This window comes from Cygnus olor, chromosome Z, assembly GCF_009769625.2.
Source record: "Cygnus olor isolate bCygOlo1 chromosome Z, bCygOlo1.pri.v2, whole genome shotgun sequence".
Classification (NCBI taxonomy): Eukaryota; Metazoa; Chordata; class Aves; order Anseriformes; family Anatidae; genus Cygnus; species Cygnus olor.
The window spans coordinates 59,803,569-59,822,246 of NC_049198.1; the positions used below are offsets into that span (position 1 = coordinate 59,803,569).

General features: G+C 40.8%; 1 protein-coding gene across 4 annotated transcripts in view; it reads right to left on the bottom strand.

The window, feature by feature from the left end:
• Nucleotides 1-11,737, bottom strand: part of MCC (MCC regulator of WNT signaling pathway) — a 200,412-nt gene extending 188,675 nt beyond the window's left edge. Inside the window, exon 1 of one of the 4 annotated variants that reach the window (XM_040541678.1) lies at nt 11,450-11,737. In XM_040541678.1, the coding sequence (XP_040397612.1) occupies nt 11,450-11,586 (137 nt within the window). In that variant the 5' untranslated portion in view covers nt 11,587-11,737. Of the gene's footprint in view, nt 1-4,698; nt 4,789-8,805; nt 8,975-11,070; nt 11,239-11,449 lie in introns of those variants that run through there. The other 3 variants (XM_040541684.1, XM_040541688.1, XM_040541682.1) reach the window with 3 other exon arrangements.
• Between the last annotated feature and the right edge of the window lie 6,941 nt (nt 11,738-18,678).

The following is an 18,678-nucleotide window of genomic DNA, read 5'->3' on the forward strand; positions in this document are numbered from 1 at the left end:
TAAAATAAACTACTGGTATCTAACGATCTAAGTAAAGGTTTTAAAAAAAAAAAATTGGCTCTGCTAGTAGTGTCATAAAACATCAAAAGCTTTGGTAAGCACAAGACAGAAGGCATCTCTTGTTTCACTTCTACCACTAACTTCTTCTAATAGATTTCTGATACATCATATGGGTTTGATACAACGTATTCTTAACAATTCCCTATTCTGCCAGTTAAACACTGTTTACAGACTGATCCCCATCTCAACATGATTTTAAAGAAAATAAGCATATTTTATCTTTCCCAATTTTCTGTTACTTCTATCTTCTGAAAGATCTCAAGAATGAAAAAAAGAAAACACTCAAAATAGTTCTGAAGCTGTCTTTAAGAACCTTAACTTAAACCAAGTTTTTCAAGTAAGGCTAATTAAAACATAAATCCAAATATCTCTAACTTCTTTCTTCCCCTAGCCTTTCAAGGTAGTAGTTATCAGTCCTATTTACAGGAACCATCTCACTGTATTTAGTATTTTCAGTGTCGGAAACAAACAAAACAATTTCTTACACCCTTCAGCATCAGCCACCAACAGCTTACTAGCTCCCTTTCCTGAGCGCCTTTTCCTTGGTTTTCCTCTTATTGTTTACATATTCTGGAACAATTTTTGTTACTCTTGAAACTCCTTGCTAGTTTTGTTTTCTGCCTTGCATATTTCGCTGTATGTTCTGCAAGTTCACTATTAAACTCAACAACCTGACTCGGTTCCATCATGCTGAGCAGTAGCAGGAAGAAGGAAGGGGTAACTGCCAACCAGCCCCTGAACTACGTAAGCTTTATTCATAACTCAACCAGCTAAGGTTTAATTCACAGCTATGCCCTGGCTTGGCAACCTCTCACAGTACTATTCTATACACAGAGCCTACACCACCGTTGCACAGCCTATGACAGCGCTCCTTCTCCGACGGGGAAGCTTTCTCCAACAGTCAGTATGTCACTTCATGGTCCCTGCTACACTTCAGACTAGATGCGGACAAGACCAACCATCTCTCGCAGGAAGTTCCAGAAATGAAATGTTTGGTTTGTAGCAGGAACAACAAATGCACATTCTATTTATTAGAAATAAGTGGTGTACTCTGAACAGTCACTTCAAACTGTTAGCACAAACTGCATCTTGCAACCTGTGAGAGCAATATGCCCATTTTCAGCTAAGGCTGTCACCTCTGAAGAGGGAATTGTTGCAGGCAAACAAAGGTCCATTTATCGACAAGAGGCAGAGTCTGTCAATAGAACCTCTGCCACTCTATGCTTTCCTTTGTGCTGCTCACTAGTTTCAAATTTTGCACAAACACAGTATCAATTCAGCCTACAGACTCTACTATAGGGTAAGAACTACCAGGAGCATAGATTTCATTCACTGGCAGTCTGGTCTTTGTTACCTTACCTACCCATACAAATAGCGTAAGGGATTTCATTGAATAAATTACTGCTAGTGCTACATAAATACTGTTCCATTAAATTTCAGAAAGTAGTGCTGCAAAAACAAAAACTCTCAGAAGAAAGAAGACATTAAATGTACTCATTACAGCTAATCATTACAGTTAATTACAGTTAATTAATATAGAAAGTCATATATGGGAATAGTCACTCTGCCAGGACATACTCCACATAAGTACTATTTATTCTAGAGATGCACGAGTGTTCACAGCAAAAATTAGGTGGGTTTCTGAAGCCGTGAATCCACAGCTTAACTGTTTTTCTCCAGGTGCCATTCCAAGCCCATCCTTCCAAAAATACAATTAGGCAGAGCACTAGCCTAGTTAATCTCTTTCATTTATAAGCTGAGGTGACAAGAGTACAATTAAAACCTCTGCTCTGTTTTGTGGTTTTTAAAACCATGTCGTTTTTCTGGACATGAATTAACTTTTAGAGATGTTTCTTAGTTGAGAGTATTTAGACTGAACAGTGTTGAAAACAATCAAGCAGACATTGCCAGAAGGATCACAACTAAACCCTAACCCCAGTGTTTCTGGCCCCTCTCCTGTACCAACACAGCCATATGACAAGCCACAACCATGAACTACCTGGCCCAGAAATAAATATTTTTTTATGGGGCTAGTTTTCAGCCAGAGCAGTTCTTCACTCTCGCTCACTGAACAAATTCTAGTGCAGACAGAAGTGAAACTTCAGGACTGCACACAGTGGAACAACTTCTTCAGCAGCATCCTGCCCTCAGATTTACTTAAAAAACAAACAAACAAAACAAAAACAAAACAAACAAAACACCTCCACTTTTTGCAACTGATTTCATAAGGAATGTAGGCACCTAGCTCAGGGCTATGTATTTGCAAAAAAGGCCCTGTGCCCAAGTATCCTGTGAGGCTCCGTACTCCCTGCCAAAACATGCATAACCTGTTGTTTGAATAAACTTCAGATACTAATTACCCTACCCCAGAAATCCAAGACAAAGACTTTTTAATTGTTTTAGAATCCATCCGCAATAGCCTGCAAAATATTTGTGCACGGTATCCTCAAACTGCACCAAAAACGGGAGATAAAGAAATAAAAGGAGTCAACCACTCAGTAGCAGAAGTCTTCTCTCATCCAATTGCTTCCCAAAACAGTCGACTTATCCATTACTTTTCAACTACAGGTTTTGGCAACCTAACACTCAAATCATCTAGAAAGTCGCTTCTTGTACAGAAGCATGAGCTAACCAACACTGGCTAAGAAGGATGCCAACTACCCTGTCTGTCACGAGCAGAGGAAGATGCAATCATCAACAGGACCGATTCAAGTATTTACTGAAGTCCCAATACTACTGCTGAAATAGCCACCACTGATCTCTGTGCTATAACCGTAGGGCTATGGATTTGCTAGAAGGACTAGGTACCAAAACATCTTGTAAGGCTACCTGCTTGCTATGAGCCTAGAGAAGAGTACTGTCCCCGATGCTGTAAGGACAGACAAGTTGTTTTGGGGATCCTGGGCAGAATGACTACAGAACTAAGTTGTAGTTACAATTAGAGCTTTATTATTTAACAGAATTTTCTGATCAGCAGAGGATTTTATGATCAGAATAAGCCTACCACAGATTTTTGCAGTTGTACTTGATGATCTTTTGTTGGTCCCTTCCAACCAAACAATTCTATTCCAGAATTTTACAAGTAGCATACCACAAAAATTCATAGCACAACTTAGCTTACGGTCTCTCAATGTGTTTGTTCTAATCACCCAGGCCCTCTGCAGATTGGGTCAAATCTCCTGGCACACAATATAACAATCATATTCTGGACTTGAAACACACAAAAGAATACAAGTCACTCACTCAACGCTCTGAGGAAGCAGACTACAGTGGGATGTCCCCAGACACTGGGGGATCACTGGTTTTGCCGTCCTGCAGGAGATCTGGTCCAAGTCCTGCCTACAACTTGTAGCTGCTTGATTTTATAGACAGTGCTCTGTATGCTGTTATGTTTCCCTGTTCTCTGACGGGGTCATCAGAACCTGGCTGGCCATGTGCCTGGGACCTTCAAGGCTGGTTAAGAACTGAGGAAGTCAGCCTGGCGCCCAGGAACCTTGAGGCTGGTATGGAGGGGGAGAAGTTTGCCAAGTGTGCAGGACCTTCAAGGTCTGATGTAGAAGGGAAAGAGGAATGATACACGACCAGCTTGGTCACAGAGAATAGCCATTTCCCTTATAAAATAGTGTGTAGTTATTCTAACCATATTACCGGGGTCAGGAGCTGAGGGGTACCAGTCACAAGTATATTAGTAAAGTTTTAATATTTCAGAATGGCCATCAAGAAACCCAGCAAAGCACAATAAAAAGATGCCAGTTGCTCAACTACTACTTTTTTTTTTTTTCCCCTCCAGGGCCACAAAAGGCACAAATAATTGACTTCAAAGAGAGGTTCAATTCTGTTATGGTAATAACCCCAATAACACAGTATTAGCAAGAAACTCATTAAAATGAATAAAGTAAGAACTAGCTTCAGCACTTTTAAGCTAACTTAATGGTAGCATTCATTCAAAGACATCAAAAAGTTCAACAAACTGAGCATATTGCTCAGTTTTTCAACATTACAATCTACCTGGACATGAAGCTTCAAAGAAAAAGAATACAATAAAACCACTTAACAAAAAGCCTGATATTTATACTTAAGTCACTTTTCGCAAGTTACTAATGCCAATGAGAAAGAAAAATGGATTAAGTTGTGTAAAACACACTAACTTTAAAACTTGAGTAGCTCCAGCTAAATTGTCTTACTATACCCCTTCTTCATGAGTCTGATGTTTACATAAAGACTGGACAGCTAACTAATGCTAAAATATGAAAGGTTCAGAAAACTCAAGTTTGAATATATTCCTCTGACTGTTTATTAATGGTAACAAATAGAGACTTTGAAATGTGTAAGCCTTTAGTGAATGTTAATTCTTGGTATGGTTGCTAGACATAATATTTAACACAGGGATAATTTTTCTTCAGCCCGAACTAAGCATGCAGGGTGTTCCTCTGGCTTTTTGTCTATACCTGTCCCTCAGATTTCCCCCATAACTCACTCCTTTTTTCAGTTATGATGCTCTAAGAGGACCTATGGAGGACAAACTTTGAATAAAAACCCACAGAATTCTATATAACTGTGGAACCACTGACTAAGGCGAGCTGCAAAAGAAACAAAGAGTACAACTATGTAAAAAACAGCACAGTGCTTCCAACTCACCATCTTATTTGACATACAGTATTGTGCTGTAACTGTATAAAAGCACTCTTTCCATTACCTGCTCTGCTTCACAGTCCCTGCAGCACCTTCCTAATGGAGATAGATGAAAAATGATATTAAGTCTAGGAACAGTACCTGGGAGCTGAAACTATTTTCAAGACACACAGGGAAAAACAAAATAAAATAACAGGGCAAGAGCAAAGTAAATTTCAAAAAGGCTCAGGCAATTTTTGTGGGAATTCCTAGAATGTTGTGGTTCAAGAAAGCACAGAGCAAATAGTCCAGATCTCAAGTGAGAAGAACATCTTGAATATAACAACATTACAAACTTCATGATGGTAAGAATGACCCAACAATATGCAGAAGAGCCAGAAAGAATGCAAGGACTAAATGCGTTGTCCTTGATGATATCTGCAGAGTGTTTCTACATGATACTGCCTTTTTAATCAGATGGACGGAGGTGGCTAAACTAGCGGAGTAATATTACCTTTTCTCACAAGCCTTTTTTTTTTTTTTGTAATTTCAGTTACAGAGTTATTTTTAAACACCTTACTTGCAGGACGTACGGCTGTATTGCTCCCTAGTCTGCTCACAGATGAGCACTTAGCAGGTTCTACTTACACATTTTGTTCCTTATGCTGTTTCCAACCAGCAGAGAATAGCCTGAAGGGGCTAGAAAGCACCTACATGCAAAGCATTAACTCATGTCCAAATTAAGTTTTGAGAGAACCTCACTGACTATATTTGCATGGACTCAGAAACAATCATCTTGCAGGTAAAAATCATGTTTTACGACCACGGGGCTGAAGAACTGCATGTAGAATACATAAAACATTATGCCCTGAACAGCAAAAGAAGTTGATAAAAATCTCTGACAAACCCGTTTGTAAATTAAGTCTCCAAAAAGTGACTTGTGTATATATGGAGCAAACGACAAAACAGCTCTTTGTTCAGATCTTTTTACAAAGTCTGTATATTAGGCTAGCTTCAGAAGAGGCATCACTTCAACATTATACTCCAAGTCCCTGTTACTATAACCATACAAGTGCCTCTGCTCACCTTTGCCCGAGGTCATCTGTGAAGGGAAAACAGTTCAACCACGTGAGAGCATTACCAGAAGTTAAAGAAAGAAAATATAATGACAGGAAGGGTCTGCTTATTTTCTTTACTATATGGTTTCTTGTCACTACCACTGTAAAAACTTCTTTAGTAAGTACAACCTTTGAGGAAAAAATGACTTTTTTCTTGTCAACAGAACTGTGTACTTGAGAACTCTCACCAACACTGGTAATCTTTTAATTGCAACACTCAGAAATACACAGCAGGAAGTAGGAGTCTGGAAACTTTCTGGCCATGCAGAAGGTATGTACCTTCCTTATGTACCTTATAACCTTGATACGCTGCAGTCAGCTCTCCTGGAAGCAATACATGTTTTACCTTAACATTGTTAACACAGTGCACCTCTGTCCACTAAGTAGAAGCAACAGAGAGATGCCAGCAATAACACAAGGCCAAACCTGAGTTTTCTTCACCTCTAGTAAAACAGTAGCAGTTAACCTACTGAGAATTTGGAACTCTGCATTTATCCATTTAGTTCTCATTAAACACTGGTGTTAAATACTTCACACTTATTTCATTTACCTGTGTTATTTACAGGACCTTTCAGAAGTTCATCATGATTTACCCTACATCAGTAGCTTCTTCTTTTTTTTTTTTTTTCCCCTCATCATAATGGTGTGCAGCGGTGTTCTGAACTCACCATTTATTCATATTCTGTGACATTCAGATCACTCCCTCCAATTTATATATGAATTTTAAAACAAACGATGCTTCATCAAGATCTCTGACAATGCTCTGCATGAATGCAATTTGTGGCTTCATGTGGAGCAATAGCCTAAAGTAGGATGTATTCCCTTCAATAAGCTGCAACAAGTAAAGTCAGAGTACAAGCCTGAAAAACGTTATCTATGTTCCTTCTAAACACTTTGCAATAATTACTTATTTTTAAAGTGGAGAGTAAAAAAGGGAATAGCAGAAGATTGTTTCAGGCTAAAAAAAGTAACTTTCATACTACTTTTAAACAAAGAAATCACTGACAGCTTTGCTACTTTATAGTTCTGTTTTATATATGTTCTCTCCTTAAGACCCACCAAGACAAGCTCAATGGGACAGATTTTCTGCTACTACACTATAACCAGTAAAAAGCTCAGCCTACTCTGAGGCAGTAGAGGGCAACCTAAGTCTTATTGAAAAGACTTTTTTGTTTGTTTCTAACAGCCTGTGGCCACCAGAAGCAGAAAAAGACTGAAGTGGTTAACAAAATATACTCAGAGAACAAGAAAATTGGGAATGCCCCAACAATTGCACCTACTAGAAAGGGAAGCATCAGATTGTTACTGGAAAGCTTGTTACTTCCCAAAGCTATGTACCACTAAAACCATTCACGTAATAGATCAAATCCAACAAGTTTCTTTTAACTACTTCTGAAAAGGACTGTCAAAGGAGGCACTCTTTCAGCAAGTGCTTTTATTGGGCTGCACAAGCTCAAAAAGAAGTCTGCAGGTTTGTGGTTTTTTTTTAAACATCTCACTCCACATTTACCAGAGATTTTCATTAAGACACTGAGCACAACATAAAAAAATTATGCAGATTAAAATATTGTCAAACTGTACAAGTAGAACTTTATTATTCTTAATATAACGATGAAATTTCTCTTTCTGAATTAAACACTAGCTTTGCCTTTTTGCTGCATAACCCTAAAAATTATTATTCTGCATTTAAAAGTTAAAATCAGAAAATTAGCACATATTTGTAACTTAATTATGAAATTAATTTTTTTCTTCACCCATTATCTCTATAGCTCATAGCTGCAATTTTTTGAATGTGCAGGAAATACTTATGTTTAAAGTTACCTTAATTTTACACCATGCAGTGTTGCAATAGAATAACCTGGAAACTCAGTTAGTGACTTCTGCCATAAACGTGAAATTTATTATTCTAAATGGATGTTTAGTACCCTCCATATATAATAAAGGCATTTAAGTTTCTAAAAAAGGCATTTACCTAGCCCAACACCTGCAAAAACTGAGCAAGCTCTCACTTTTCTTACCGACAACCACCAAGACCACATACGCTAATATTAAAATAAAAGTTACTTTTTTTTAAAATGGCAGCACATATTCCATTCTACTCCATGCCACCCTATATCCTCCCCAAGGCACCAACCCCCTGAAGCTAAATAACCATAGCATCAGAGTCCAAAGCTCCTCAAAGTAAACAGAAGCTCAACAAATGAATACAATTACAGTTTTTTCAGTTAACAGCTCTTTGTTAATAACAACACAATCCACCTACGGCTGCAAAAATTAAGTTTTGCTCTAAAGAGTTTAAGGCCGCCTTCTGCTCCAAGCAAGGCTGACTCAGTTGATAACAAGTGTTCAAAATCGAGTCTTAATCATGGACTGTTTTGCATATATTTTTAGTAGTAAAGTTACCTCTTGCTGAGGTATCAGAAAGATACCAAGCACTTGTGAGATATTAAAATAATTAAGTAACTACTATTTCTCCCAAAAGGAGCAAAAAACATTTGACTACAAACCAACAAGTTAGAGCTTTGGTGTTTTAATAATACTTTTTTATAGCTAGATGTCGCAAAATTTCAATGTTCATATGTCAAATGCAACATGCAGAGACTGACACAGGCCAAGCATTTCATGCCCCATCATTTAGCTTGTTCTTGGTTATGAACACCAACAACCAATACACACATAACAATCACACTCTCATTTCCATATCATCCTAACTATTTAGAACCTCGGACGTCATCGGTATCTCAGGTAAGAGCAGGAAAATTAATCAGTATCACAGGACGTGCTCCTCCTCTCCATCTGTGTGCCTCTATTTCCCTGCTATTATTTTAAAAGGTTTACAGTTTGATGCACAACAAAGCATTTCCACAGCTGAGACACCATGAAACTTCATTAGCAATGCAAACAGCTCTTCTCCTCGTGCAATATGAACTAAATAAACAGGCATAGAAGATGCCTGCCTTTGCTTCAAGAACAAAAATCCCTCCCATAACAACTCTAGAATAGGAGAGAAAGATACCTTATAAACAAACCGCTGCATTCATTGTGCAAACAAATGACTGAGTAAGCTTCAGCCCTGTAAGCAGAATAGAAGGGATACTCGTTTTGAAAGATACGACAACTTATGTTGAGTAACAGCTGCAAAACCGCAAAATTTGATCCCACTGCGTTGAAAATATTTAAGTTCTGAAGAGGCTCAAACTACTAAGAGATTGTAAAACAGTTCCAGTCCACAAGGAAGCAGACAATTTTACAGTGCCAGCTTCTTGTTTTCAGCTCCTCCTACAGATGCCCAGGCTTTTATTGCAACATCTAACCTGCTGTAAAAGCACATGTAACATGCAGAAGTCAGCTTACCATCTGTGCTGGGCTACACGGAAAGCAACAAAGGTAGCATTGCCCTCAAAGATGGAAAACACCAGGGTTTCCACCAGTAAAGGGAAGACCATGGAAACAGGGCAAAAGGGAACAGGAAAATCAATTAATTGGCCTGTACAGAGAAGAAAAAGAAGTAGCAAGACAAAAAGTAGGCACAGAATGGCAAGATTAAGTTTCCCGCAGAAGTAGATTTCATTTCTTGTCTTTATTTTAATTTACTACATTAAAAAAGATGAAATTACCCAAACACTAAGACTGTAAACAATGACAAAAAGTTACTATGCCATAGGGATGCTGCGTGCCCATGAACCTGAAGGAACTGTCTTCAAGACTGTGGTGGCACATGCTACAAATATATTTTAAAAACACTGAGTCAGTCTGCTTGTGCGTAAGCCATTGCCATAAAATAGATCATGAGAGAAACTGAGACACTACATAAAGTAAGGAACGCATTGCATTTACAAGACTGATTACCTAGGCTTGCTAATGAAGTCAAGAAGAAATTACTCCCTCTCATGTCAAAGATCATTTGTTAAATATTCATTCATTACTTTCTTGCAAATATGGAAATTTAAGGCAAGACAGTAATTTATGACACAATGTTCTGATCAAGGCCATACCAATTTCACCTTGAAAGCACAACTCCCTTATGAAGCAAGGTATTAACAGCTCTGAACAACAGACTCACTGCCTCCAGAAGGGCATTCAACTATCCTCTGGGCTGTATTTCTGTTTGCTACTGAAATCCAGTATCCCTTCTCAGACACGTCCTTTAGTCCTCAAAGCTTTCAGCAGAGTAGCTCAAGCAGCATTCAGAAACACGTGTTCTGAAATACACATAACACTAGTTGGAATGAAACTTAGGAAAGGTAAGAAAAGTCAGTCAGAAGTGTGAGTGGTTTATGTCATGGTAGCATCTCTCAGCTGTCTGTACGAAGCACAATGGCATCAACATTCTCTCAGTAAGTGCTTTAAAATACAAATATACAAAACTCAGTAGAGTTTACATTACAGGAAAGCATCAAAGTGCAGATCAGAGAGTGTGCTCAGAGGAGGCAGTGCACACTTTAAGCGAACGTACAAAGTTTTCAGACATCAGAATAATTTCCATGAGGACAGTAAACAAATGGAAAGAGAAGTGATCTTAACATGAAGGTTAAAAAGCATAGATTTTCAAAGTTCACCTTTCAGAACCACAACTGTCAAAATAATGACCAGATTGGGGAAAAAAAAGTGTTTGGGGAACTGTTTAGATAAGAAATATCATGACCCCTAAGTTTTATTTTTAAGGGACTGCCAGCTGTTAGAGATTTTCAACAACTTCCTGGTTCCAAAGAGAGGACAGAGAAGACTGAAGTTTACTTAGCCTTCCTGCAGGGTCGTACTCTCAGGTTTCAGGTTAGTGACAAACTTGGAAATTCCCTCACCCTGACCTGGCTCTCCAGAGGCACTCACTAATCGCAACTAACAGAAGATTTTGGAAATGCTAGTTCCCATCATCTCTTACAAATCTAATGTTCAGAAGCTCAATACTTTTACACTTCCGGTGTGAGACCATAGCACTAGTCCCAGAAATATCCTTCCAACTAAACCCAATCCTGAGCAAAACATGCTGCTGGTAACTCCAGACAACATAACACTTCATTGTTGCTTACTTCAAACACCTACCGCAACTGTACAAGTTCATCACTTATCGAGAAATTTACCAATTTGGGTCATGATCAAGAAACTAACTTGGGAGTGGTACAGGGACTTACATGAGGTGCTAAAACATGGATATTGGTAAAAACATGAGAGGAAATCAGGTGATCTGGGAGACCAGTGTGTGTTTTGCCTTACATTGTAATACTTCAGGCTCTGTATCTATTTTGGATGTAAGCAGGGCAAGCACTGCAGCCAGCCCTACCTCTCCAGACTGACAGGAGCGGGCACTGCGAGGTTTGTGCCCAGCACGTCCACGGGAGGGGACGTCCTCCTCGAGCCCCCCGGCCGGTTCGCCTCCTGGCGAGGAGCACCGGGCCGCAGGACGCGCACGGGCTCGAGGCGAGGCGAGCACCCTGGGGCTGCCGGCGCTTCCCCAGGCCTCGCCTCAGAGGCCAACGGCCGTCCCGCGGGGAGCGCCCGCCCCGCCCCGCCCCGCCCCGGCCGTCACGGCGCCGTTAGGGCGGCAGCGGCGGGCGGAGCGGAGCGGGGCGGAGGGTCCGGCCCGGTGGGGGCACCGCCGCCCCGCTGCCGGCAAAAACTTGGGAGAAGTTGCGGCGCCCGCCACCGTCCGCCGCCTGTACCTGCTGATGAAGCCGTCCCCGTCGCCGTCGCAGGTCTGGAAGAGGCGCCTCATCCGCTCCTCCTCGCCCGTGCTGGACGTGTCGCTACTGCTGCTCCCGCCGCTGCTCGCCTCCGCTACGGCGGCTGCCGCCATCATGCGCCCGGCTCCGGAGCAGGAGCAGCAGCAGCAGGAGGAGGAGGAGGGGAGACAGCCTCGGGCGGCCGGAGCCGCCGGTCCCCGCCGCGCCTGCTAACCGCGGGCGGGCGGCAGCACAAAGCCGGCACGGGGGCGGGGAGCCCCGCGGCGCGCCCCCGCGGCGCGCCCACAGCCCCGCCGAGCCCAGGCGCGTGCCCGTGGCGGGGAGTGGGGCGCCGCAGCAACGCCCCCAGCACCGGGCCCGGCCGGCGGGCAGGGGCCGGGGCAGGGCTCGGCCGGGCCGCTGATGGTCGCCTGCTGCTGGGTGCGGCGGGCCCAGCCTCGGCTGGCTTTGGATGGCCCGTAAATGCTGAGGCCGGGCGAGCTGCGGCAACGCGCAGCGCTTTCGGTGGGGTGCTGAACAGGTGGGAGCGTGCCGCCGCTTTTTGGCACAGCTAAACCCTTTCCCCTCACCAGATCTTATCCGGAACGCAGGTCGTTGGCTCTTCACACCATCACATAGCTTCTTAAAAAACACCTATTTTCCAAACTTACTCTTTGCTTTTGCCTCTCACTGTCTTTCTGCGTCCTTTGCACTTAAAGTCTTTTTCTCTATAGAAATCATGTTGCTAAATTAGAAAAAAAATAATAATCTCACACATACAAAATAGCTTCTTCATTTCCTTTAGCATCCTTGGTGTTTCCCTTAGAATCCATCATTTAGTATTCATTAGTATTCATTCACTTAATATTTCCTTTAGTATTCCCTCATTTCCTTTAGTATCCTTTTCAATGCCTGATTAAGTTTTAATCAGTCCTTTTTTTCTTACTGGTGTGAAAAGAACTCATGCACCATCAGCACACACAATAGTAATGTTATCGTTTATCCCTGTTGGAAATAAAATTTTGAACAGCCCAGAACAGCATCTGCTTGCTTCACAGTAGCATTACATTTCTAACTTCATCATCCTGTGTTACCAATTAGGTCAGATAAATCTCCTATTCTGCATATGGAAAAACAATTGTTTTTAAGGGCATACCTTTTTTCTGCACTATCATATGTTACTCTTCTTACTTCAGTCTTTGAAGACAGACATTTCTTCCCACATAACATTGACAATGTCTGGTGAATATGTAAAGCCAGCAAAGTTATCAAACTCTTTGTGTTATACAGCTGCTTTCAAGTATAACAGCTGATGGCAGTTGTTCCATTGTTAATATTTATTGTATTTTAACTAAGCCATTGCAAGTCAAAGAGTCTCTGTGGTGTTTTTATTAGCTAAAACTACTTGCAAGTACAAACGTGCATGCACTCACTGTCATATTCTCATTCTCTTCAGTTTTCCAGTTTTTCTTGCCCACATGGGGCTTCCTGGATGACCAGAGCACCAGCCCAAGCTTCTGTCCAACACATTTCCATACTTTTCCATATAGAGAATGGAAGCAGGGAATATTGCAAGTATCCTCATTGCTTCAGACTGTAGGGTGCAGTCTTTGAAGATTTATGTCTTGTTCCATCTTCTGACCTACAATGATCTCACTCTTGGTCCTAGCAGGTGCTCTTTCTCAGTCGTATGTAGGATGTTGTTTATGTGTTAGACTGGTTGCTTATTGCAGCTGTATGATTTACATTGAGGATTGCGTGGGCTGGGTAGTCATAAGACCATTTTCTTCATCCAGATCCCACTAGCAAGAATTCTTGCACACATTCTGAAAATACAGCATAGACTTCTGATAAGAATTAAAATTCCTAACCATTTAGACTCCTAAAACAGTGTTTCCTGACAAAGCCACCAATACCAATGAAACAAGGTCAGATCCAAACCACAGCAATAAGAATCTCCATCAGTGATCTCCCTCCATACTGATGCCATTGTAGAATCATAGAATGGTTTGGGTGGGAAGGGACCTTAAAGACCATCCAGTTCCAACCCCCCTGCCGTAGGCAGGGATGCCACCCACTAGATCAGGTTGCCCAGGGCCCCATCCAGCCTGGCCTTGAACACCTCCAGGGATGGGGCATCCACAGCTTCTCTGGGCAGCCTGTGCCAGTGCCTCACCACCCTCTGAGTGAGGAATTTCCTCCTTACATCTGGTCTTAATCTCCCCTCTTTTAGTTTAAAACCATTCCCCCTTGTCCTATCGCTACCTGTTTGAGCAGTAGATAATCTGCCAGGCCTTACAGTTATGCAGTCATTACCGTTTTCTTTCTTCAAACTAATCCACCCATTTTCTCTAACATAGCCAGATTTCCCACTTGGCACTATATCTTTTGGTCTTATTTTATCCATGTGTTTCATGCAGTAGCCTTCTTTGCTCGTCAGGAATTCATCCATTCCTTATATTCTCTCTTGCTCCCTGCTAATGACCTTTTTGATTTGGTTATTTATCCATTGAGTTTTTTTCTGCCAGCTTTTCCCATTCTGGGGGTCAAAGTTGCAGTTAATGTTTGTATTTTCAAGGTAAGCCCCAGGACAATCTTGTACAGTAGTTTTTCCATACAAAAAGTCAGTAACACCAGTTCCTCCTGGCTGATAGGAACAGCTGTTATCATAGCTGTGGTATGCCACATAAGACAGTAAAGCCAACTGAGCTTACTGGTTTGTATCATGGTCCAAATCTAGCTTTTAAAAGGAAGACATATTAAATCAGGTGGGAAGCAGCATGCCAAGCTATAGCTCCGCCTCTCCCAGACTTCTGATGCCTGCTGTGAGTTACGTGTCAGTCCACTCCTGCAGCCAAGAATATGAATTTCACATGGCAAAACCCATGCTTAAAACAGGGAACATGGTCTGTAGTAGATGGTAGGATTCTTTCTAAAGTGGATCCTCACTGTTCCTGGTGGAAAGGGTGAGTGGTGTTCAGGAAGTTATGAACAGTGAACAAAGAAGGATGCAAGGAGTAAGACCTCCATACTGCTCCCTATCCCCTCTTGGAAAATAGGCTCAATATTTCTCAAGAGAGTTTGCAGATCCTCTTTTTGAAATAGAGGATCTTATCTGTCAGTCTTTTTTTGTTTGTTTGTTTGTTTGTTTTCTGTTCATTTTCTTTTCATTTAAGTTAAATGAATCCATAGCTTTTCAATATTAGGTTATTTTCTACAATCAACTTTCCATAATGCCCTGATTTCCAAACTCAAATGCAAAAATATACCTGACAGTCATTGCAAAAAGTAGTAAGAAGGCTGCACCAGTACTGGTTGCATTATACAATACGTTTGTACACAAAGTCTGAGGTCTTTAAATAGCATGGGCTACCTGATTTCAAGACGTGCTGGACTCATAAGACTTGCACCAAATCAACAGGAGTTTTAGCTTTGTTTAGGTTTGTGTGTTATCTGAAAGTCACGGCTGTCTCAGGTTAAGTACTGAACAACAGAGAAATAAAATCATTGTATACGTCTCGAAGTTTAGCTACAGCTTTTTTTTTTTTTTTTTTTTTTTTTTTTACAGCAGAAGAAAAGGCTCCAAGAGAGCGGTTAAAGTAATGTGTTAGGAACACATTACAAATATTATAGAAAACAGTTTTAAAGCAATTAATGAAGGGCAACTATCTGGTCCAAGGCCACGCCTGGACACAGGTCTGGGTGTTGGCCTGGATGAGCAGGGCCATGGCTGGGCAGGGCTGTGAGGAGCTGGAGCCCGGCCCTGCCATGGCCTTGCTGGGGCAGGGGCTGAGAGCCCCAGGGTGACATGGCGGCATGGGCCTGGGCAGGGGGGTGGCCCAGGGGGACTGGGCAGGGACTCACAGGACTGTCCATGTCCTCAGGGCTCTGACATAACCTCACCAAACGGACTCAGTAAAATGATATTTGGAGGCTGTTAATCTGATGTACAGGTGTTTAGGTGTCTCTGCAACATGTACAGTGCGTTATGCAGTCACCAGTCACTTCCACATCAAATGACTCTGCACATGTATACCACTAATAAGATGTGGATGGCATGCCCACAGTTATGCACCTTAGCAAAATCTGTGCTTATCAATGACCTCCATAACAGCTAAATAAATGTTCTTTTCCTAAGTAAAAGTTATTTTAATTAGGGAACGTTAATACAAACCATTTTTTCTATCAACTTCAAAATGCATATCTCTCTTGCTGCTGTTATGTAGATCCAGGATTTAGCTGTTCGAATTGCTGCAACTGCTTAGGTATTCAGAAGGAAGTTTTTGACACAGACAAGAATTGAAACAAATGCCTGGTGGTATCAAAGGAGAGATTATCCTTGATTTCAGTAGGCTTCAGATAAAGACTATCTTTGTTTATCAGTTTTCACATTAATGAAATTGAAAGGAGCAGACATATAATGTGAATTTAAATAAATATTATTTTTAAACAAATATTATTTAAAACAACCACGTATACAGCAAAGTGCTTTTGGCACCAACAGAGCTGTGGCTTAGCAAAGAAATTGCCAGTTAAATTGTCATCAAGAGCTCAATGTCTACAGTCAGTGTATTATCCTTCTCACATTACTTCATTTAGATCCATCTCACATCACAGACATTGGACTTCCCTCTGCTAGAAATGCTATTCTCATGCAGCCTTTACTGTGGGGTGTTATCAAGCAGAGCTGGATAATAAATTCATCAGAACGGCATTTTCAAAGGAAAATAACATTTTTATGAGAATTTTTTATGGTTGTTTTCTTCTGCTCCAGAATGTGATGAGTAAAATTGAGATATTTTATAAGTGAAGATATTTTTATATATATATAAATTGAGATATATATATATATATATAAATATATATATATATTGAGATTTTATATATATATATTTATTTATATATAAATTGAGATATTTTATAACTGAAATTAGTTTCATTTAGATGTGATATCAATGCCATTTTTGAGAAGCCTCCTACTCAATCTTTGCCTTTATAATGCTCAACCACCTTGTAAAACATTTCTTTTCTGAAGAGTTTAAAGTTGTTTGTTGGTAATGAGAATGTGTTGGAAGGTGTGGGACCTGAGCATGATGAAAGCGATATGGAATAAGGGGTGGATATTGTCACAGTCTTGGTTAGAATAGAGTTATTTTTCTCCACAGAGGCTCACACAATGCTGTGTTTTGGATTTGTGATTAAAATAATGCTGATAACACACGGATGTGTCAGTTGTTGCAGAACAGTGCTCACACAGAGCCAAGGACATTTCAGTTTCTGGTGCTGCCCTGCCAGCAAGGAGGCTGGGGGTACACCAGGAGCTGGGAGGGGACACAGCCAGGACAGCTGGCACAGACTGGTCAGAGGGATGTCCCATACCATGCGGTTCCATGGTCAGCAATAAAAGCTGGGGTAAGGAAGGAGAAAGAGGGCGGACATTCAGAGCGATTGTGTTTGTTTACTTGAGAAATCGTTCCGCATGCTGAGCCCTGCTTTCCTGGGAGTGGCTGAACACCTGCCTGCCGATGAGAAGCAGTGAATGGATTCCTTGCTTTGTTTCACTTCCGTGTGCAGCTTTTGCTTTACCTTGTGAACTGCCTTTATCTCAACCCCTGTGTTCTCCCACTTTTGCCTGTCTGATTCTCCCCCCCATCCCACCTGGGGAGAGTGAGTGAGTGGCTCTGTGGTGCTCAGCAGAGTTAAACCACAACAGTACTGTAGACAGACTATTTATAATCAAAAATAATGACACCTGAATAGGTTTACAGGTTGGTTTCTAAGCACTGTTCTTGAAGGGGACACCATCAGAAAAACCATCAATGATGAAAGTTACTTGAGTTATATTTTGTACCAACAGTTGCCTTATTTGACAATGGAAATTATATGAAATGGAAACAATACTGAAATGGACTCATGAAACACAAAATAAGCAAGTAAAACTGATTAAGATCCAAGGAAAAGTCCATGTCCTATATTACATTTCATGCAGTGAAATCTGTTCAACAAACTTGATCTTGTCACAGAAGACATGGGGAACTCTGCCAGATGACAAAGTCTTACAACTCTTTTCCCAAGCAACAACAAATATATTTGAAAAAAAAAAAAAAAAACACAGAAAAACTTAGAAATTTGCTTTCTCCAAAATATGGTTTCTTTGTAAACTGGAACAGTGATAAACAGCTCAGCATATTCACTGGAGAGAAGAGCCTGCTGCAAGCTCACAGAAGTAACTTACAGTTCAGAGTGGTTTGCTTAGGATTTTAAAAACAAATTACATAGTCAGTATACCTTTTCTTTGTTACCCTGTGTGGAAAGACTCTGAAGGTTTCCTTTTTTTTTTTTTTTTTTTTTTTTTTTTTTTTTTTTTTTTTTTTTTTTTTTTCCTGGAGCCATGTATACCCTCAGTGCGTAAAAATCTGACTGACAGGAACTGAGTGTTAGCTCTGGAAGCATAAACTGTGTCACTATGGCCTTGAATCTCATTATGGCCTGAGATGGTTCAAGTGTGACATCATAGTAATGCAACTCTACTGCTTTCTGTGATAAGATAATAACTTTTTGCTATGCTTCCCATATTGTGTAGTTGTAACTGCTGAGGTCAATGTTAACTCCTGCTCTCAGCAGTTCTCTCCACTCAATAGAAAAGTGGAACTTTACCTTCTACTTTCATATTGTTCTGTTATTCAGAAAATATACCAAAACAAATTCCTGTCTTGGAACCTAAATTAAATGAAACCTAATTGAAGCCAAGTGATTCAGAAAGAAGAGATGAGCAAGGAGCATGTAAGGATGGGGTTCCTGGAACTCCTGTGGTCCCCAGGTCTTGGTACAGATCAACAGTGTGGTTTGGGCACGGAGGTACACTTTTTGTGCTTGTAGAAGGTGAACTAAATCATTCGATACTATTACAGACTCAAATTTAAGTAGCTGCAGGAGTGTCTTTCAAGGACAAAAACTGCAGAAGGCTCATCGTCTTTTTCCTTACATTATGGCCAACAAACTTATATGTCAGCAAATGACATTACCCTGCCTCTGAAGCTTCCTACAACCCTTGTCCTAAAACCCTTTGTAAAGATATATTTTGGCAGTGAATGAGTGCATAGCAAAAAATAGTGTAACCTGTAAAAGAGCAGCAATGAATAAAAGAGTTGGTTCCATGAATCCATAGCAGAGGTGTGTGATTAATTAGATTTTCTAGAGTCTACTAGATATGAACTCCAAATAAAATT